General features: G+C 36.3%; 1 protein-coding gene across 1 annotated transcript in view; it reads left to right on the forward strand.

Moving 5' to 3' along the window:
* The window catches only part of ALG13 (ALG13 UDP-N-acetylglucosaminyltransferase subunit), an 86,521-nt gene that overhangs the window by 10,250 nt on the left and 53,606 nt on the right, over window positions 1–22,665 (forward strand). The window contains 7 exon segments of the mRNA XM_079765132.1: window positions 10,191–10,219; window positions 10,222–10,413; window positions 10,416–10,564; window positions 11,123–11,206; window positions 13,263–13,313; window positions 14,026–14,072; window positions 15,789–15,861. Coding sequence (XP_079621258.1) covers window positions 10,191–10,219; window positions 10,222–10,413; window positions 10,416–10,564; window positions 11,123–11,206; window positions 13,263–13,313; window positions 14,026–14,072; window positions 15,789–15,861 — 625 coding nt within the window.

The raw sequence follows: 22,665 nt of genomic DNA on the forward strand, positions 1-22,665 counted from the left end.
TCAGTATCCAAACGATGATCTTGGAATTATAATTGGAACACTGAATTCCAGTGTATTTCCATCATTTATCTGAACAGGAGGACAAAATATTTGAAATTGGGAATATTCCAAGAAAGTTAAATTGTGTGATAGCTACAGGTATATAACCTATTTCAGTTTTTGCATTGCTATTTAAAAACATACTTATTTCTACTCGTAAAATCTACGTGGAGAAAATCCCAGTAGGTTTACTTGGTTGCAAGTTATGTACTAGCTCTTTTTTTCTCTTTAAATCATTGTGTTTTAGATTCTATTTTTGGACCTCTTCTCTTTATTTATTATTTTTAAAAATATTTTTATTGATTTCAGTGAGGAAGGGAGAAGGAAAGAGAGACAGAAACATCAGTGATGAGAGAGAATCATTGATCGGCTGCCTCCTGCACATCCCCTACTGGGGATCGAGCCTGCAATCCGGGCATGTGCCCTGGACAGGAATCAAACCTGGGACCCTTCAGTCCGCAGGCTGACGCTCTATCCACTGAGCAAAACCTGCTGAGGCTGGTCCTCTTCTCTCTATATATTTTTCTTGGTATTGTCATTATGCCTAGGGCTTCTACTGTTGACTCCCCTATCAATGTCCCCAACTCTGATTTCAACTCCTGAGTGCTATTTTCCAGTTACTTGTCATGTCTGTCAATTCTCTAAGTACCTTAAATGTGCCTCAAACTAAAATCATATTTCTCATATTCATTTTTCTGAAATCCTTATCTCTATTAATGGTGTCACTATTTAGTCCTCCAGGCTTTAACTCATTTCCAACCTTTTTTATATAATTGACCACCAGGTACTCTCAGCTATACTTCCTAAATATGTCAAGCCCATTTAGTCAATTAGTCTTTTAAGATAAATGCATAAGAATCTACGTTTGTTATCAGAGGACACAATTCTTGCTATAGAGAAACTCTTACAGTTTAGTTGAGGAGGAGCTCATTCTTTGAGTTCTTTGCCGGAAACACAGTAGGCTTTCCATAAATGATAAATGTGCCTCTGTAACATTGTACTGTTTTATCTTGTTTAGGATTAGGTATTGGTTCCCAGAAACACTATCATCTTGCATACATTCATTTCATACTGTCCTTTGAATACAATATATTTGGTTCGCTCGTTGAGAAAGATGTTACCATCATGTTGTATGGTGGAATTTGTAGGATCAAGCTTTTATAAGAATGGCATCTAAAATAGCAGTGCTGAACTTAACGTAATATCCTAGTGTTATTTAAGGGTCTTTCAAATAATAGGACCTATTGGGAATTTTTAGTAAAATATAATGATGCTAAAAATTAGAGATTTAGTAAAAGCAGTAGTTATAATGCTTTCCTGTGAAAGATTACATGGAGAAATGTCTAGGATAACCACCAAACACAGTTTAATTCCTTGTTAAATGGTTAATTCTTACATGAATATTCTAGCACAATCTTGATATTGTATATTCTTTTAATTCTATAATCTTTGTAGGTGGCTAGACCAAAGGTGGGCAAATAAATCTAGCTAGCTTCAAAAAGGAATGTAGAAATATGCTTCTTGACTTTTATATTCTTGAAAAATATTTTGAGGCGCCTTTATACCATTACATATTTCTCTTGGCATTTCACTTCTAAATCTTTACTGGCTTTATGAATGTTTACGTTCTTGCTACAATTATTTATGTTGATTTGTACTCTAACATTTTATTTTGATGGCTACAGTCCTGCTCTCTAAGATTCTTTGGGTCATGGAACCCTTCAAAATATTTAAAACTTGATTTTCTCTCTACTCATACATACACACATTTTCCTGTGTATTTCAGGGAGTTTACAGATACTTTGAGGCCCCACGTTAAAAATCCCTAGACTGAGGACACTGCAATTATTCATAACTACTAGACTTTTTAAAAATTAAACCCTCTAGTTAAATACATTTAAGTTTAGTAATTCCTAATTTTTCTAACAAATTATAAACTTTGCTCAAGGTTAAAACATACCAAACAACACATTTTTAAACTAACCTTAATACTCTTACACTGTTAATTCAGTATCTATTACCCATAATGTTTTGTGCAGCACTGTTTCTAATTGATAAAAGGAACTAAGTGGAATGTTTTCATTCCTAGTGATTATTTTAGGATATACTACATTAGGCTCTTTGTTAACGCAATACATAATTATGAGTTACTCATTTACTGTCAAATGTGCTTCTAAAGTATTTTCTGAACTGATAGTTGGAAAGATGTCTGTGAGAGGCCATATATTACATCTTTTTTACTGTTCATTTTCACTTTTGAATAGGATGTGTTGGTTGTTTCTCCACTAATAGTGTGAATTGGGTGGATAATACACTCCCCAAATTTAGGAGAGAAGATTCCTAAATCTTCATCCTAAATATTCTGCATCTTACTTTTCCATTTTGTGAATTCATAAAAGTAACTTTTCTCATAGGTGCTTTCTGAGATAAAACCATTTGTTGTGGCATGTTTGAAAATAAAAAATGTCATTGGAATAATATATTTCCTCTTGATTAGAGTTTTTGTTTTAAGAAGTAGGAATAGGCCTAGAAATATTACCCTAGAATTCAAAGTACATAGATCTAAATGTTAGAGAAAGCAAAGTCATCATTAGATTTCATATTTATTTTCACATTCAGTCACTAGCTGGGGCTATAGTTAGAGAATTAAAGTTTATTTAGAATTTTCAGTGAATGGGTATTTCCAATGCATAAAAACAGAAAAGAATGTTCTGGTCTTTATTCTCCCTTCCCTCAATCGCTTCCTTGCTTCCTTGTATGTCTGTAGACTGATTAGATATTGCAAGTATCTTAAATCCAGAAACAACCAAAAGCAACCATCAGTATTTCTGTGCCAATATGATGTATTTTAAAACAAAGTGCCATTTTTCTAATCTATATTAGAATGTTTCAGGTCGAAGAAGGGAAGAGAAGGAATTGAAAGCAAGTGGCTCTTGGTAATGTTTCTTTAGTTTTGCATATCTGAACAAGGATCACTGCTCTGGGAAATTCTTTTTCTTATCTTTGTCTCCTTCCTAAAACTTGAGGAGGTTGAATAGGGTCCCTGGGGCCTAATTTTGTTTTAGAACCATTATGTTCCCTTCCTTCATAAATTCTACTTTGCTAATTCTGTTTAAATGTCTACCATGAAAAGAACTGACAGGTTCTAGTTTCAGGGTGCTGTTAAGAAATGTTGTTTTAAAAGTTTTCCATTATGTTTTTAAAGAATGAAAAACCTTAAAAAGTGGTTCTATATAGTTGAGGAGCTATTTCCCCCAATTGGCCTCCAGTTATTTGGTGCTAAAAATAATTGAAATAAATGGTTTAGTATTAAATTTTCTTAATACTAATTGCCTTTTTAGCAGGTTCTGTCAACAGTTGTTTTATGTATATGTATTATCTTTGTCTTTTCTACTTTTAGATATAATTGACATATAGCATTGTATAAGTTTAAGGTGTACAACATAATTGTTTGATATGTGTATATACTGCAAAATGATTACCACAGTAAGTTCAGTTAATGTCCATCACCACACAGTTACAAATATTCTTATCTAAAAATCGATAAGTTTGTATTTTTCATTTAGTAAGGTAAGATTTATTATTCATTTCTGTATGGGTTAATCAACACTACAATTTGCCAGGATAATAGGTTAATCCCCCTAAAAGTTATTTTTATGGTTAATGTTGATCACAAATTTGACCAACTGAAGGGAGGGCAAATCTGTTATTCACCATTGAATCACAGAATCACAGTTCCTTAGACCTTAAAGAGAACTTAGAGATTATGCACCCACAGAGATTAAAGTGGTGTAACAAAATTCATAATGTTTTCATGGTACCATATTGCCTCTCAGACTCTAAAATAACTCTGAAGTATCATGTTACATATACATTTACAACTACATATCTTGCAGATAATATATGCTTAGAAAATTCAGACATATACATTATTTAATTGGTTGAAACATGGAGTGTTATTTTAGAATTAAAATATTATAATTATCTTACATAAGAATTCTCTATACATATAATTCCAATATAAGATTAGGAATATATTAGAATATAATTATCTTAGAATTATTAACATTATATTCATATGTTGTACTACAGTGAATTTCTCCATTTGATCAGTGAAAGAAGAAATAGAATTTTAGCAATTAAAATAACAAATAACATTTTTAAGTTAATCACAATATAAAAAGTAGTAATTATAAAGTTAAAGCACATCAGTTTTCTGACGCATCAAATAAATACTTATTTTTAGTTATTTTTGTTTTCTTCAATTTGTTTTATTTTAATCGGTATCTAGAGTACAGTGCCTAAAAAGTCTTTAAAGCAGTCATTTTTCTTCCTACTATTTTCCAATGTTAAAGGAAGGAACTCCATCAGGGTTGGGAAAAATTTTTCTGGGGAGTATATTTGAACTTTGATTCCATTTCCAGGAGAATTTAGGTAAAATTGTTCCTTCCCTTCCTTCCTTCTGGTTCGTCCTTTCTCTCTCTCTCCCTCTCTCCCACTCTCTCTCTCTCTCCCTCTCTCCCTCTCTCCCTCTCTCCCTCTCTCCCTCTTTCCCTCTCTCTCCCTCTCCCTCTCCCTCTCCCTCTCCCTCCCTCCCTGTCCCTCTCTCTCCTTTTACCAAAGAATAATTTCTTACTGTTTTATTTGGCAGCTGACATTTGTCAATACTTCAATAAGCACTTATTACTCACTTGATATGCAGTGTCTTAGCTAATTATCCTAACAACTTTAGGTATAGTCACAGAAAAATTTCTAGAGCAAATTTCTCAAACTTTGAAACAATTTAAAAGTAATAGCTATAGTGCATACAACACCTTAATAACTGAAATGGATTAAGTTAACCTGCTTAACTTTGACCTGGCCTTTCCCAAACCTTTTTTTTGCAACTCAAAAATAGGATTATCATATGCAGTGTTCCTGAAATTTTGGCCTTGAAACTCCTTTAACAACACTTAGTAATAACTTGTGGAACACATTGTTCTAAAGCACTGCTATTCAAAGTGTGGTCCTGGACCAGCAGCATCAGCAACACTTGAGAACTTGATATTCTCAGGACCCAGTCTAGCTCTGAGACAAGCTCTGAGTGTGGGGCAATCTGTGTTTTATCAAGCCCTTTATTTGAGAACCACTGCTTTAGAGGTTTATAGGATTAGTGTAGTTAGCTGTTGAAGAATAGCCAAGGGATTTCAGGTGCAATAGATATTTCTAAGGACAGCATTAAATAAATTCCTATTGTACTAATTTGGGGAACATAACCTGTACTTAACCACCTCTGAGCCTTTGTTCATATCTTTTCTTTGGTATACAATTCCTCTTTATTATAATCGTGCAACAATATATAGTTGTAATCCTAGTACTGTTACTGAATGGATGGGAAAACTTGGACAAGTCATAATTATTTGAAATCCGATTTTTTCATCTATAAGAGAAAAAGTAGCTGTAAAATTCTACTTGTTTTTCAGTTTATTTTGCTATTCAGTTTCTTGCTCACATACTGCATAACTTTTAAATTTAATTTTTATTTCTTAAGCTAATACATGTAAATAATATAAAATATTAATGAGTTCTACAAGGCTTATAAGAAACAGCAGTTTTATGTGCCACTCCTCTCCATCTCTGATCCTACTTCCTATATATGACCATCTATCTATTGATGATATTTACATTAAAAAAAAACACAAAAAGGTAGTTTTATCAGTTCCTGTGAGATGTTTTCAGTGTTGACATTATTAAAATTACTTAAGTATAATATTGATCACATCCGAGCCATGTTCATTGATTACATTTCCTTTTCTATAAAACTTTTACCCTTTTTGTATACTTCTTTTCATTTGCTCAATATTCTATAGAAACATCCTCAAATTCTCCAACAGAGGTATATATCCTAGTATGTTTAAATACATTAGGTCATCTATAACTTCTATTACTTATTTATAAAAGCTTTTTGAAAGCTTTATAAAAGCTGTTTGCGCTGGTGTTCTTCGTCCTTTTACCTGAACTGGTTGTTCTCTATTTTGTCCTCAGAGTTCCCCTTCATCCTTAAAGTGGAAATTCCTTTGCTTCTCTCTTATATTGAATCTTCTGTTTCCAGGATACTGTGCTTTCCTACCTTATTCTGCGGTTTAAACTTTTTATTTTGGTTTTGAATATTTCTCCAGTAGCTTTCTGAGAAAGTAAATTATTTTAATATTTCATTTTTGAAAACTCCAACATCTGATTGATAGTGTGATATAGAATTCAAGATTGGAAATGCTTTCCCCTCAAATATTGAACTATATTGTTTTCTAGCTTCTAGTTCTATTGAGAAGTTTATTGCTATGCATATGTGTAATCTTTTGTACGTGACCCCTTTTTTCTCTCTGAAAGATTTTAAAATCTTTTCTTTATCCCCTGACTTTATGTGCATTGCTGGTCATCATTTTTTGTTTTCATTGTTGTGGCTACTTCATGGAACCTTTTCATCTAAATAAAGATAATCATATCCTGCAGTGCTAGAATTTTCATGATATCATCATCATCACCATCATCATTTCTTCCCCTCTACTTTCTTCATCTCTTTTTGAGCTTCCTGTTGGTTAGGTGTTGGCTTTCCTGGATTGACCTTCTAATTTGCTTGCTTTTTCTCTCCAATCTTGTCTGTTCTGTGAGCTCCTCAACTCGAAATTCTATTCCTTCTACTGCTTTTTGTTTTATTCGTTTTTAAAATTTAAATACAGCAAAATTAGCATTTTTTTCTTGTACAGCTCTATAAGTTTCAACAAATGCATACTCATGTAACCACTACCACAATACTTCGGATACCCCAATACATCCTTTGTGCTATCCCTTTGTAGTCAACTCTTCTTCTCTGCCACCCCAACTACTGGCAGCAACTGCTCTGTTTTCCTTTCCTATAGTTTTGCCTTTCCAGTATGACATATAAATACAGTCATACTGTATGTAGCCTTTAAATCTGTCTTCTGTCTCATAACACAGTGCTTTTGAGATTCATACATGTTCTGTGTCTATCAATGCTTCATTTTTTTATTGCTGGGGAATATTCTATTATATGGCTATGCCACAGTTTGTCCATTCACCAGTTGAAGGATGTTTGGATTGTTTGCAGTTTTGGGTGAATTATGAAAAAAGCTACTATATACATTTATGTACATGTTTTTGTATGAACTTAAGTTTTCTTTTTTTTTTTTTTTTTTTTTTTGAACTTAAGTTTTCATTTGTCTTGGGGAGATACCAAAAAAATGGGATTGTTGGGTCATAATGGTAACTCTATGTTTAACTGTTTAACTTTATAAGAAACTGCTAAACTATTTTTCCAGAGTGGCTTTACTATTTTATATTCCCACCAACAACATATGAGAGTTCCAGTTGCTCTGCATGGTATTGTCTGCTAAAAAATTATTTTAGTTATTCTAAGATGTATGTAGCGGTATTTCATTAAAGATATACAGATGGCCAATAGGCACATGAAAAAGATGCTCAACATTATTTTCCATCAGGGATATCCAAACAAAACCACAATGAGCTGCCACTTCACACCCACCAGTATTGCTGTAATCAAGAGATGGAATATTGACAGGATATGGAGAAATGGGAACCCTTGTACACTACTGATGAGAATGTAAAATGGTGCTGCAGCTGTGGGAAACGGTCTGACAGTTCCTCAAACAGTTAAACATCATTTACCATATGATCCAGCAACTACATTCCTGGGTATTACCCAATAGAATAGAAACATGTCCAAACAAAAACCTGTGAATGAGTGGGGGCAAGTAGGAGGCAGCTGATCCATGATTATCTGTCATCATTGCTATTTCTATCTCTCCCTCTCCCTTCCTCTCTAAAAATCAATAAAAATATATTTTTAAAAATATCGTTAATATTAAATATATTAGTTTCAGGTGTACAGCATAGTGGTTGAACATCTTTTTATGTGCTTATTAACCATATCTTCAGTGAAATGTATAATCTTTTGCCCATTTTAAAATTCTATTGTTTTCTTACTGTTGACTTATGAGAGTTCTTTATATATTTTGATTAAAAAATTTTTTCTTGTCAGATAGGTAATGTACAAATATTTTCTCCTAGTCTGGCTTGTATTATCGTTCGCCTGTCATTTGCAGAGCAAAAGATTTTCATTTTGATTCCAATTAATTTTTTTCTTATATTACATATAAGAACTCTGGCTAACTCAAGGCCTTGAAGATTTTCTCCTATGCTTTCTTCAGAAAGTTGAAGTTTTGTTCTACGTTTAGGTCTTTGATCTATTTTGAGTTAATTGCTATATAATGTGTGAGGTATAGGTTGAGGATCATTTTTTTTTCTTTTGCATATGGCTGTCAATTGTTCCAGCACCATTTAATGAAACTACTGTCTTCTCTATTAGACTGCTCTTGTACTCTTTGTCAAAAATCAATTTATATTTGTGTGGGTCTCGTGTGCTTTCTCTGTGTTATTTTCCCTTTCCTCTTTCTCTTTTTGTCTTCCTGTCTCTAGTTTTTATTTCCTGTTCTTTCTATTTTTGATTCTCTCTCTCTGTCCTCCCAGTTTTCCCTTCCTTTATTCCTCAAAATTAAGTATATAGATTAGTATTACTTGAATTTTTATATACCTTATATTTCATTTAAATAGCAATAAATATGAAGACTTTGTACTTTTCATAACCCTTAACTTTTTTTCAGTGAATTTGTGGATTTAAAGAAAGATGGTGATTTCCTCTTCCCAAATCATGTTTCAGAACTTTTACAAAAGGAATAATTTCCTCAATGTTATGGTTTCTTTTAAAAAATAAATTAATGAAGGTAATTTCAAATTGGCACATTAAAAAGGATGTCAAGATTTTATTCTTCTCTCTACCATGCTTTTATTTCATTCTTAAATTATAAAATTGATTATTGATGCTTTCTCTGTAGGCATTATTACTAGATCCAGTTACAAGAAAAACAGTTTTCAAGGCAGCTGAATTTTGAAATTTCTCCAGAACCTAATTTTGATCTATTTTTTTAACATTTAGAAAAGTAAGAAGGGAATTGGATTTTGTCATTTAAATAAAAACAAGACACTTGACCATGGACTCAAGTGAGCAGTCATGTCTTTGAACCTTATAAAGCACAGTCATATTTTACTTTGGTTTTCTCAGAATTCAGAGTAATTTTTAATTTTTCTGGAAAAGTGCTCTAATAATACACTGAAACATGCCTCTCATTGTCCAACACCTTCAGTGCTGTGCCCCAGTATTTTAAATGTACTCTTTAAAGTTTGTGGCTAAATTATTCCTTTCATGCTGCTTCAATTAAAATTATTTTTATTTTTAAGAAACACTTTTTGCATATTCTCTTTTTGTTAAAGCTATACAATAGTTTGTAGATATTAGTCAATAAATGTATCACTGTTTCCTAGCATAGCTAATGGAATTAGTTTTTGTGATCATATCATAGGGTTATTATTATCTAGGACCGTGGTCAGCAAACTGTGGCTCGTGAGCCACGTGCGGCACTTTGGCCCCTTGAGTGTGGCTCTTCCACAAAATACCACGGCCTGGGCGAGTCTATTTTGAAAAAGTGGCGTTAGAAGAAGTTTAAGTTTAAAAAATTTGGCTCTCAAAAGAAATTTCAATCGTTGTACTGTTGATATTTGGCTCTGTTGACTAGAACTGAATGAGATTACTTAAATCCCATTATCTGAAATATCTAGATAACTGCTTTGGCACTTTACTTTGCTTGAATTGTGACCTCTGTACCTATATATTAAGGGTGCCACCCTTTGCTTTTTAAAAAGATATTCTTAATACAAAATCTTACTATTAGGTTCAGATTTCCCCCCTCTCATTTCCATATAACTATAGGAGCAGGTAACTTGGGCAGAGGTTTTACAGCAATGTAATGTGGGCCAGGCTACATCATATACACCTGGGTGTTATTGCAGTTCCTTGGCAGCCTCGTGGAGCAGTTGCCCTGAGTTAAGCTGCAAACTCAGCTTCCCTTTGGTCCCAAAACTCAGCTGCTTGTGCATACCTCTCTCAACCTTGGGCTGATTGGGTTAATTCCACTCTTCCCCAGCAAAGTAGCTCTGCAAGTACCCTTCTCCCTCCCATGTCTTCCTCAAGTCTAGTTCTCTATTCCTAGGAGCATTGGTTCTTCCTCTTCTTTTCACAGGATCTCGACTAGTCCTGGGGAAGCCAGCTCTTTGCTTCTGCTCCTGAGAAGTGCCAAGATTCTGCAGCGCTGACTCCAACTGCCTTCTCATGCCTAGACTTTGGGCTGCTTTCCGGATACCTGCATAAGCAAGTCCTTGTCACTACTACCCATTCCTATCTGCACCTTGCTTTTTCTTCTGGCTACACTTGTGTTCCTTTCTTCCATTCCCCAATCTCCACCCTCCGTGCACAATGCATAAAGGATGGAAAAAGTACTGCGGCCAGAAGTCTCTGAGTGAGGCAACAATGGATGAATATTTAGGCAGCTTAGGACTGTTTCGAAAGCTGACTGCCAAGGATGCCTCTTGCCTCTTTCGGGCTATTTCGGAGCAGGTAAAAGGAAAGCAAATATATCTTCCCTATACTTAGATTTCAGAGTTTGTGATGTGGCATGGTACTGTAGCTAGAAGACCTGTAGCCCACAAAAACAAAAATCCCCTTTTTTCTTTCCTAGTAAAATTATCCAGGTCTGTCTGCTACTTATTAGCTTGGTGCATACCTTTGCTGATTAGTCCAAATATACTGCTGTGCCTTTGCTATCTTTTCTGTTTTCTAAATACTACTTTGGAATGTATGAGAGGTAAAATAATGGGGTTAAAGAAAAAATTGAAATTTATCTTGATCCTTTATAAGCAAGCCCCTGCTTCCTCTAAATTTTATGCCTAAGGAAAAATATTCAAACTGTGCCCATAAAGAGTAGAAAAGGGGGAGCTTAACAGAATCATTTCTCCCCAGTCTCACGAAAGGTGACAAAAACAGATGTTAGTAATATCAGGACTTGATTTCCCACATACGTTCTGAGTAAGGGGGACTTTAAGTGTCCAGTTCCTAGTCTTAATTTAGAAGCTTCTATTTCAAATGACTGCTGACTGTAAGCTTTTCTCTTTTTAGTTGTTTTGCAGCCAAGTCCATCATTTGGAAATCAGGAAGGCTTGTGTCTCATATATGAGAGAAAATCAACAAACTTTTGAGTCTGTAAGTAGAATACATACCCAAGGGAGAGTTGTCATTTGAGTATGTAGCAGATGGGAAATGAATTTTGAGCATCTATATATGAAAATTATATGCAATCCCAGCAGCAAATATTCAATTTTCTGCTAGCTTCACCCTAGCTAGCACATTTCTGGACCTCCTCCAGAATTAGATTGTTTTGTACTCTAAAAACTAAGATAAAAAACAAAACAATCTGTATTCTTCCCATTACTTTCTTACTCCCACACACCAAAAAAACCTTCAAACCCTAAAAAGTCGTACTTTGACTTCTGTTTTGTATTATCTATACCACTGTTTCCTTGAACAATTAATCATAGTTCACGAAAGGTATGCCTATGTTAATGTTTTTAAATGTATATATTTTAAGACATGTACAAATGGGAACACCCTTCGTTCTCTTGCTTAATTCAGTGCACAATGCTTGAAGAATCTTATAAAACTTAATGTAAGGAAACGAATTAGTTCTAAACATCCATGTTTTTCTGTGTCAAACTGGTAATTGGAGCTCTGTCACTAATGATTGACTTTAAAACAATTTTTAGAAAGCATCTTTCTATACATTGAAGTACTTGAATTCTTGTTAACAAATAGAGATTTTTATCAAGGTCTTACATTAAGTGTGCCCTTTCATTAGTCCATTAAATTTTTATCATACTAGCCCTTCCGGTACTATTTTTCTTCTACTTTTATATTATGGATATTTGCCTGCTGTTTGAGGTTTACTCTTAATTTGCTCAACAGGTTACATTGAATTTTAAAAATATGTGAAGGCTTTTTGACTTTTAAGCTTATTACCTTAAAGTTAATTACAGTCTTTACAACACCTGGGAAAAGGATTGTTCATTAATTACTTTAATGTAAGACCATGGTGTAAAGCAGTGCATCTCAAGTATTTTTGTGCATACAAATCACCTGGAGACCTTGTTAAAATACAATTCTGATTTAGTAGGTCTGATCTGGGGCCCAAGATTTTTGCATTGTTAACAAACTCCCAAGTGATGCTTGCTATTGTTTGTGGACCACATTTTGAGTAACAAAAATATGTGTGTAAATTTTTAAAACTATGTGGACGAGTCTCATAATAATTATGCTGTGTGAAAGAAGCCAGACTCCCCAAAAATGTACATACTGTATGATTTCCTTTATATGCAACTAAAGAAAATGCAAACCAACCTGTTGTGATTAAAACAGGTCAGTGATTGCTTGTGTGTCAGTGGAGTTAGAGAGGGGCACAAGGAAACTTATGGGGAGGATGGATATATTCACCATCACGATTATCATGATGGTTTCATGGGTGCATACATATGTCAAAACTTATTTGACTGTGCTATTTAAATATGTGCAGTTTATTGTATGTCAATTATTTCTCAATAAAGCTGTTTAAAAGGATTGAGAAAAATTCAAAATTGTATTTTAAAATTCTAGTTATATTTAATACTAGATATGTATGTATGGAATGAGATTTATATTCCCTGAGTTTAATGTAATTTTATTTTTATTGAGGTGTATTTTACATTCAGTAAAAATCACCATTTTAAGTTGAGCAATTTTAGTTTTGGCAATACAGTCATGCAGCTGCCACTGCAATTAAGAGAGAGAACATTTGCCCCCAAAAGTTTCCTTGTGCCCTGGGCTTTTTTGAAACTAATAAAATTCCCTTTAAACTTCCTCAAAATTTTAACTTTGTAAATGCATATCTCCTGTAAAATTTAAAATATTGGGTTTATAATTATTGGGCTTGCTTGATTTATGAAAATTGTCAAGTTGACATTTCAAAAGAAACTTATAGGCATAGCAGTTGAGGAAATGCACTGGTGTATGGATAAGCCAGGACCAGTTCCTAACATACTTTTATAGTACAGCTTTTCTCCACCCATAGCTTTTGTGCAAATCTTCTTGAGGTGCTGGGCAAAGTAGTAATTTAGTACCATAATTATTAAGCTGAACAAAAATCCATTGGAGGATAATATTGCAGAATATGATCAGACTTTAGTAATGCTATGTATTTGGTTAAGTCAAGTTTGTTTTATTTTTGAAGTATGTGGAGGGATCTTTTGAGAAATACCTGGAACGGTTGGGAGATCCCAAGGTAAGATAAAATATGGGGGTTTAATCTTTTCAGAGTAGTATTTGGAATAAGAACCTAAATAATCATTCAGCTTGTTGCTTTAGCTAGAGCCAATCTATTTAGTTTCTTAAGTAGCCAGCTGTGTTGAATCAAATAGTTCTTACAAAAGTTTAGAGGCTGGCAGCTGACCTATTCTGTGTTGAATATTGAGAATTGTGTGTTTAACAATTTTATCATCCATAGATGAGTGAAAGAATACACGCTGCTTGGGAACTGGACAAACCTAAGCCATTATCATTTTAATGGGGGGTGGTAATGAATGTTACTAGGAGGTTATTAAACAATTCTCCCGATTTGTAGTTATCTTTAAGTGGAAGTAAGATCCATAAACACATATTTAATTAAAAGTTTATGTGATTAAATTAATTCCATAGTTCTGGGCTTAAAGCACATGTACTAATACCCTGCTAACTTCATATTTTTACACTAATTACATTTTTATTGTGCCTTTTAAATCTCCCATATTAACTGTCTTTGTTACTTAATAACTAAGGTCTTTGGGTCCTTTTTTTCCACAATAAGTTTATGTTAATTAGTAACTATCACAGTATCCCAAGTCTCAAAGCAAGTTATATTGTGTTCTACAAATTCTTCATCTAAAAAAAAAATTATAAACTTGCAAAAACTTGTACTTTCTAGCTACTCAATGTTTATAAAAACTATTTATATTTAGGAAAGTGCTGGACAGCTGGAAATAAGAGCTCTTTCTCTAATTTATAAGTAAGTGGAATCTCCTTTTTTTAAAGGGTGTGTGTGTGTGCATGTGTGTGTGCGTGTGCGAGCGTGCACCGGGTTTCTATTAAATTCCCTTTAGTATTGGGAAAATTTTAGATTTGATGCATTGATATGTAGAAGGAAGAGGTCTAAGCAAAGTTCATTAGGGTAATTTTAGGTGGAGAATCTCTAGCATTTGTGTCAGTTTGAATGGAAGAATAAAAGACTTTTAAGAACTGCTGTTATTGTTCCTGTGGCTAATTAGAATGCTTATCTTAGAATTTTGTTTAACTTTGTGCCTCTTTTGCATGCATTCTCAATAGGGTTGTATTGCTTCCATGAGGGTAGAAATTGGTTCGAGGACAAAAAATTTACATACTGTGGGTATTAAAATTTCATAGGGAAATTAAGAAAAGTCTAAAGTGTCCCTTTTGGGAGGTGATCATGGGGGAAATTTTGAGAAACACTACTCTAATGCTTTGGAAGTTTTGTTTTGAAACTGCAAAAGTGGCGGCATATCTGAAAGCTGTAGGTTTTTTTTTTTTAATTTTTTACACTATTACAGATGTCCCCATTCCTCCTCCCCGCCTTTTGCCCAACTCCACTCAACCCTGGCCCGCCCTTCTTTCTGGCCAACACCACATTATTGTCGGTGTCTATGGGTTATGCATATGTGTTCTGTGGCTAATCCTTAGGGCAGGGGTCCTCAAACTTTTTAAACAGGGGGCCAGTTCACTGTCCCTCAGACTGTTGTAGGGCCGGACTATAGTTTAAAAAAAACTATGAACAAATTCCTATGCACACTGCACATATCTTATTTTGAAGTAAAAAAACAAAACGGCAAAAACACCCGCATGTGGCCCGCGGGCCGTAGTTTGAGGACACCTACCTTAGGGTTTTGAAAAAGCTATATAATATAGGTTAGAGGCTTGTGGGAATCTTGTTCATTTGAGAAGTTTGATATGTATAAGACTCCTTCACAATTCTGAGGATGGTGAGATGGCATATACCTGGGTAGAGTCAGAACCCTCTTGTTATGGGGGACTTGTTCAAGTTAGTGTTTTTGTGGTCTGCTCTTTTCTCACTAAATCCAGCAAGAGGTAGTATAGCAGTCATTGGGCAGGTGGCTTTTAAATCAGGCCAGCTCTTAAATTGGTCTGCCATCTGCTTTTGTATGGCCTTAGAGCTGAGAATACTTTTTAAAATTTTAAATGGTTAAAAAATCAAAAGAAGGATAATGTTTTATGGCATGTGAAAATTATATGAAATTCAGTTTTTAGTGTCTATAAAGTTTTATTGGAACACAGTCATGTGCATTTTTTTATCCTTTTCTATGGTTGCTTTTATACTGCAAAATGAAAGCTGAATAAAACAGGGCTTGAAAAAGCTGAAATGTTTATTATCTGGTCTTTTATCAAGGAAAATTTGTGCACCCCTGTTTTAAATAAATGGAAGCCTCCAAAACTCACAAACATACATACAGTTGGTAATCTATCTTTACTGCCCCTTCCTCTAAATTAAGATATGTTTTTAAAAATCTATAGAACTTTACAGGCCAGTAGCTTGTCTACCATGAGTTAGCATTATTTAGCCTCTTAAACATTTGGATTATTTTATATGAATAAGGTCAGCAGTTTCAAAGCATAAATACACATTCTTATAACTACCTCTTGCATATGCTAAATTATCTCTTCTCATCCACCTTTGTTTTCTATCATGCAGTCGAGATTTCATTCTTTATCGCAATCCCGGAAAGCCTCCAACTTATGTCACAGATAATGGCTATGAAGACAAGGTAAGAAGATGAGTGAATGTTTACTAAAATAAAAAGAAGAAATTGAATGATGCTGTGGGCTTACCAGGATATTAAGAAATCATCCCTTTTACCTCGTTAATAAAAAACACCCATTCCAAATACCAAACTTTCCTGCCACCAGTCAGTGTTGTTAGCTACCCTTCTGAACAGACCTGATCTTGTCATTCTGTGTAATAGAAAACCCTAATTAGCTCCTCATTGATAAGAAAGGTAAGTTGATACTCTGAAGCTAGGCATTCAGTGCCCTAAAGATTCCCAATCCTTCTTTCCAGCTTCTTTTTTTCCCTTTGCATATCAAATGTGTCAATTCCAGTGAAACTTGCACAGCCACCCCCTGTCCCTACAAGAGTTATTTCCTTCCTTTGCATCACCCAAGTAATTATGGTATTTATCACATTGTATTTGTTTTCCTGTCTGTTTTTCTCATTAGTCTGAAAGTTTCTTGAGGGCAGGGACAGTGCTAGTACTACCTAAGTAAGGTACAAATAGTAGGAGGTTGAGAACTCTCAACAGGTGAACAAATCGTTCTTAAGCATACAACTTTTCTTTCAAAAAGTTTTAAGAAAATCCTTTTATCCTGATTATTTAGATCATTACTGAATATAGACTACAAAATATTTGACTTTTGTTAATCTTGTTTCACATTGTAGAGCAAAATTCAGGCAACATTCTGATGATGGTAAAATAAGAATAGACACTGGGAGGACTGTTAGGATGTTATAGTAATCTAGAAAAAAGACCTGAACTAGGCAAGTGGCATTAGGATTAGAGAAGATCGAGTTGGATTCAAGAGATAACTTAGAGGATAAGTATAAATTGGAGCACATTAATTGGTACCACCACCTAATTTGTTCAGCAAACGTTAAGCTCCTATAAGTGTACCAGGCACTTTACTGGGCTTTGGGAATACCAAAATGAAGACGACAAAATTCTTGCCCTCCAAGATCTTAAGGGGCTATGAAGACAGACATGTAAATGTCTGTGAATGATAAGTTTTATAATAGAAACTAGCGTTCCCGTTGCAGGAAAAATCCTGCAATAGGGTTTCCTGCTGCACTCTACCCCATCCTGCCTGCTCTCCTCCCTTGTCCCCCGCCCCGCGATCTCCGCCAGCCCCCCTGCTTTTCTAACTTCTCCGCCAGCCGGCTCTCCTCCCTTCTCCCCTGGCCCCGCCTCCGCTCCTCCCTTCTCCCCCAGCCCCACCTCCACTCCTCCCTTCTCCCCTGGCCCCGCCTCCGCTCCTCCCTTCTCCCCCAGCCCCACCTCCACTCCTCCCTTCTCCCCTGACCCCGCCTCCGCTCCTCCCTTCTCCCCCGGCCCCACCTCCACTCCTCCCTTCTCCCCTGGCCCCGCCTCCGCTCCTCCCTTCTCCCCCGGCCCCACCTCCACTCCTCCCTTCTCCCCTGACCCCGCCTCCGCTCCTCCCTTCTCCCCTGGCCCCGCCTCCGCTCCTCCCTTCTCCCCTGGCCCCGCCTCTGCTCCTCCCTTCTCCCCTGGCCCCGCCTCCGCTCCTCCCTTCTCCTCCCCCCGGCTTGCTTGCTTCTCTGCAGCTTTGCTCCCTTCTGCAGCTCTTGGCTTCTTTCTAAGCTGTAGCGATATGCAAATTAGCCACCATCTTTGTTGGGATAATTTGCATATTTGTCCTGATTGGCTGGTGGGCGTGGCTTGGGCATAGCAAAGGTGCAGTCAATTTGCATATTTGTCTATTATTAGATTAGATATGTGCCAAGAGCATAGAAGAAAAAGTCCTTTATTCTGCTTGAGGGAATTTAGAAAGTTTCAAGATGGTATTGACATTTAAGTGGAATATCAAAAGATGAGTCCAACAAGTATGAAGGACACTCTACTCAGAGTAAACACTATATACAAAGACATGGAAGCAAGAGACCCTTTGGAACTCAAGTAGTTAGGTGGAGGGAGGGCAGTGCTAAAAAGATAGGCTAGAGTTATATAATGGGTGTAGTAGGCCATGCCAAGAATTTGACTTTTCATTGTACAGAATAGTTAATTGAAGCTGTTTTCCAATATTTTATTTTGAAAAATTTCAAACATACAGAAAAGCTAAAAGAATTTTACAGTCAGCATCTGTATACCCATTACTTAGTTAATATTTTGGAATCCTTGTTTTATCACATATATGTTCATCCTTCTATCCATTCATTCATCCATCTTAATTTTTTATGTATTTCAAAGTAAATTTCAGATAGCAGAACAATTGCCTTTAAACACTCATTCGAAGTTTTAAACAGAGGTATGATATAATCAGAATTGTTTGAGAAAGAGGAGTTAACAAACTTTTGTTTTAGCATTGTACACAGCATTGTCTGAGATATTAGACATTTATATTTTACCAGGATTCTTTTAAACCTACAGTTCAATATTTTACCCCAACATTTTAGACTTAAAATATTTATAAAGAAATTAAAAGACTTTTATAGTGAACCTTCATATACCACCTCCTAGTTCCTACAAATTATACAACTCCATTTTCAAAAGAGTCTTGTATATCAGATATTGAGCTAAGACTTTTTGAGTATGTACAACTGTGAGAATATCATAATTATTCATACATACATACAGAGCTAGTCATTATCAGCAATTGGGTATTTGCATGCACAGGATAGTAAATATATGTCTGATTTGGGATTATATAAAGTGAGTATGTTTGTTCATACTGAAATTTAAGTATGGAAAAGCCAGGTGGAAGCAAGGTACTTTTCCTTATATGACACCTTGCTTTGCCTAAAACTGTTGCTATATCGCAGTTCAGGCATAAAATTTATATTTGAATTGTTTGGGTTTTTAAAAATAACTATTAAAAGCAGTGAACATTATTAATAAGCCTTCCATAAAATATATTTGGGGACCAATTTTCAAAGAAATATATGCCTAATGTTCACCTTCTGTGTTGATATTTAACTCTGCATTTTGCAGTTACACACTATCAAAGTGAATGCTACTGTATGCTAGCCATCTTCACTCACCCATTTGCTCTATCTAGAAAGAAGAGAAATGCATACTTATATTAAAATCAAAATAAAAATTTAATCTTGAAAAATAGAGTAAAAAATCAAGTATCCATGTTTTTTCATCTCATGTGCTTCATAGTAACAACTATTAAGTTTTGGTGGGTATCCTTCTATATTATTCTCTTCACATTTTTTAAATGTAGATAGGCTCATGCATACTTAACATTCTGTTACTTGTTCTTTTTAGATAACTATCCTCATCAGTAATATAGATCTACCTAATTTTTTCACTACTTTACTGCCATTACATCCTCCCTAGCACCCCCAATAAACACACCACCCACAATCTATGAGAGAATTATTTTATGCTGTGATACTACCAGGAACATAAAAACTGCCATGCCTAGTTTTGCCTCTTACTAGTACATTTAAAACGGAACTAACTGCCACTTGAATAGAGAACTTGTATGGTCATCTCTATTTTCTTTCCTGCTTATTTCCTTATCAGTTCTGGTTAGCTGGGTTCCTTTAACTACTGAACAACTGCCTCCAGTTATTAACCTTGCTTAGTTGGAGTTCCCAGTTCTTCTAATCCAAAGTACAAAGGGCTTCTCTGTTCAAAATCTGCTCACTGTTATTTGGGATTAGTAAACTCCTCTTAAATGCAAATGCTCCTTGGGGTGGGTGAAACTTCATAGCTTTAACTTTACCATGAGAAAACCTTAGCTTGACACTTGCCCTCAGTGCTTTGAAATGGATTATACTGCTGGAGTTGGAATTGTGATTTCAAAAAAAGGTTACAGATAATAATATACCTGGTATCAGAGAACTTGATTATTGGCAGAAGTTATCCTAGGGTAGTGTAGGAAGGTAGAAAAGAGAGTGCTTAGGATAATTTGCCAAGGAAGCTTTGTGGCAACATCCTCCCATCACAGAGAATCATCCGTGGTACTTAATGTTGCTGATATCAGAGATGGCTTCAAAAATGAAATAGACTTAATCACTAGGGATTATATCCCTTATGCAAGACAGAGGTTTTTGAACAAACATTCAGAAAGGTTCTGGAGCAGTTATTTAAACAAATTTCATTACATAGCGCCAAGTAGCATTTTTACTGAAATAATCTGGGTAGTAAGCATGCATGGCCTTTGAATTGTTGTTTGAAAAATCTACCAATCAAAGGAATCAGCTAAGAAGAAATAACTCATTCTGTAGCCATCTCATATCTTAATTCATTAAGGAAGTCTCTTTAGCAGTATTGCTCCTATATAATAGCCTCTCTAATAAAATGGTAATATGCAAATTAACCACCACTCCGCTACATAAGCCACGCCCACCATCCAAGCCACGCCCACCAGCCAATCAGGGCGAGTATGCAAATTAACCCCATCCAAGATGGCTACAGTCACAGAGAGCAAGGTTTCCCAGGTAACAGAGGAAGCCAAGCTTTCCATAGCCCTTGCAGGCCTAAGCCTCCACTCAAGCTACAAAGTTTCAATTATAGAAGGTAAACAAATTCAAACAAATGGCAGCAGAATGGAGCTTGAGAGAGCAGTCCAGGGTTGCTGGCGGCAACAGGGGAAGCAAAGCTTTCCGCACAACCTGGCCGGGCTCACCCATTTAAGGCTACAAAGTTTCAATTGTAGAAGGTGAATTAACTGCCACAGAAATGGCTGCCGCCTCAGAGGGAGCAGCAGGCTTGGCTCCGCTCCAGGCTACAAAGTTTCAATTGTAGAAGGAAAATAAATTCCAGATACCAGGGCCTCGCTTGGGTTGCCAGGGGGTGTGGCTGGCCTGCAAACCACCACAGGCCCCTCACTCAGGCCACCCCACGCCCCAAGGGAACCCCACCCTGATCCAGGACATCCTTCAGGACAAACCAGCTGGCCCCCACCTCTGTACCAGGCCTGTATCCTATCTAATAAAAGAGTACTATGCAGATTGATCATCACTGCAACACACAATATAGTTGCCTCCATGTGGTCAAAGATCCTGTCCCCATGTGGACACAAGATGGCCACTACAAGATGGCCAGCAGGAGAGGGTAGTTGAGAGGCACCCTGCCTGCAAGGGAGGGCAGTTGTGAGGGACCAGGCCTGCAAGGGAGGGCAGTTGAGAGGGACCAGGCTTGCAAGGGAGGGCAGTTGGAGGTGATCAACCCTGCAGGAGAGGGCAGTTAGGGGTGACCAGGCCAGCAGAGGAGGGAAGTTGGGGGCAAACAGGCTGGCAGGGGAGCAGTTAAGCATCAACCAGGCTGGCAGCGGAGTGGTTAGGGGGTGATCAGGCTGGCAGGCAGAAGGGGTTAGGGACAATCAGGAAGGCAGGCAGGCAAGCAGTTGGGAGCCAGCAGTCCTGGATTGATCGGGCCTAAACAGGCACTCGGACATCCCTCCAGGAGTCCCAGATTGGAGAGGGTACAGGCTGGGCTGAGGGACAACCCCCCACCGTGCACGAATTTCGTGGACCAGGCTTCTAGTATTTATATATTGCTCTTCAGTATAGTGGATAACATTTTGAATAAATTGAAGTCTCTTCTCCTTTAGTCTTGTGTTTATATTCACTTGTTCAATTTATTAAAGTTCCTATCTTTTCAAATTGCAAATTAGTATTTGTTAGGTATATTAATCAGAATGTGATTGAGGCTCACTAACCACCCCCTTCTCTCTGAGAATCGTCAATCTGTTCCATTTCCATGTCTCTGGTTCTTTTATTCACCAGTTTATTCTGTTCATTAGATTTCTTATTTGTTTATTTTGATTTTTAGATTCAGTTGTTGATAGGTATGTATTTGTTGCCATTTTCATATTTTTTCTTTTTCTTTTTCTTCTTAATCTTAAGGAATACCCTTCAACATCTATAATAAAAGCATAATAATATGCTAATTAGACAGGACTTCCTTCCGGACAAAGTCAGGGCTGCGAGGGAAGCCTGGGTCCTGGGTGCCTGCCTATGGCTGGAGGGAAGCCTGGTTCCCAGGTGCCAGAGGGAAGTCGGTGCCAGCAGCTGGGGGAAGGAAGGCCTACTCTTGCACGAATTTTGTGCATTGGGCCTCTAGTTTCATATACTGGTTTGGTGGTGATGAACTCCTTTAGCTTTTTCTTATCTGTAAAGCTCTTTATCTGACCTTCAATTTCAAAATAGCTTTGCTGGGTAGAGTAACCTTGGTTGTAGGTCCTTGCTATTCATCATTTTGAATATTTCTTGCCACTCACTTCTGGCCTGCATAGTTTCTGTTGAGAAATCAGCTGACAGTCATATGGGCACTCTCTTGTAGGTAATAACTGTTTTTCTCTTGCTGCTTTTAAGATTCTCTCTTTGTCTTTAGCCCTTGGCATTTTATTTTAATTTCTTTATTGATTAAGGTATTACATATTTGTCCTGATCTCCCATTACCTTCCCAAACCCCCCCACTTATGCCCCCACACCCCTGTTGTCTGTGACCACTGGTTAGGCTTGTATGCATACATACAAGTCCTTTGGTTGATCTCTCCCCCTTACCCCCACCCTCCCCTACCTTCCCTCTGAGGTTTGACAGTCTGATCTATGCTTCCCTGTCTCTGGATCTGTTTTTGTTCATCAGTTTATGTTGTTCATTATTTCCCATAGATGAGTGAGATCATGTGATATTTATCTTTCTCTGACTGACTTATTTCACTTAACATAATGCTCTCCAGTTCCATCCATGTTGTTGCAAATGGTAGGAATTCCTTCTTTTTTAGCGCAGCATAGTATTCCATTGTGTAGATGTACCACAGTTTTTTAATCCACTCATCTGCTGATGGGCATTTAGGCTGTTTCCAGATCTTAGCTATGG

The sequence above is a fragment of the Cnephaeus nilssonii genome (assembly GCF_951640355.1).
Source record: "Cnephaeus nilssonii genome assembly, chromosome: X".
Taxonomy (NCBI): domain Eukaryota; kingdom Metazoa; phylum Chordata; class Mammalia; order Chiroptera; family Vespertilionidae; genus Cnephaeus; species Cnephaeus nilssonii.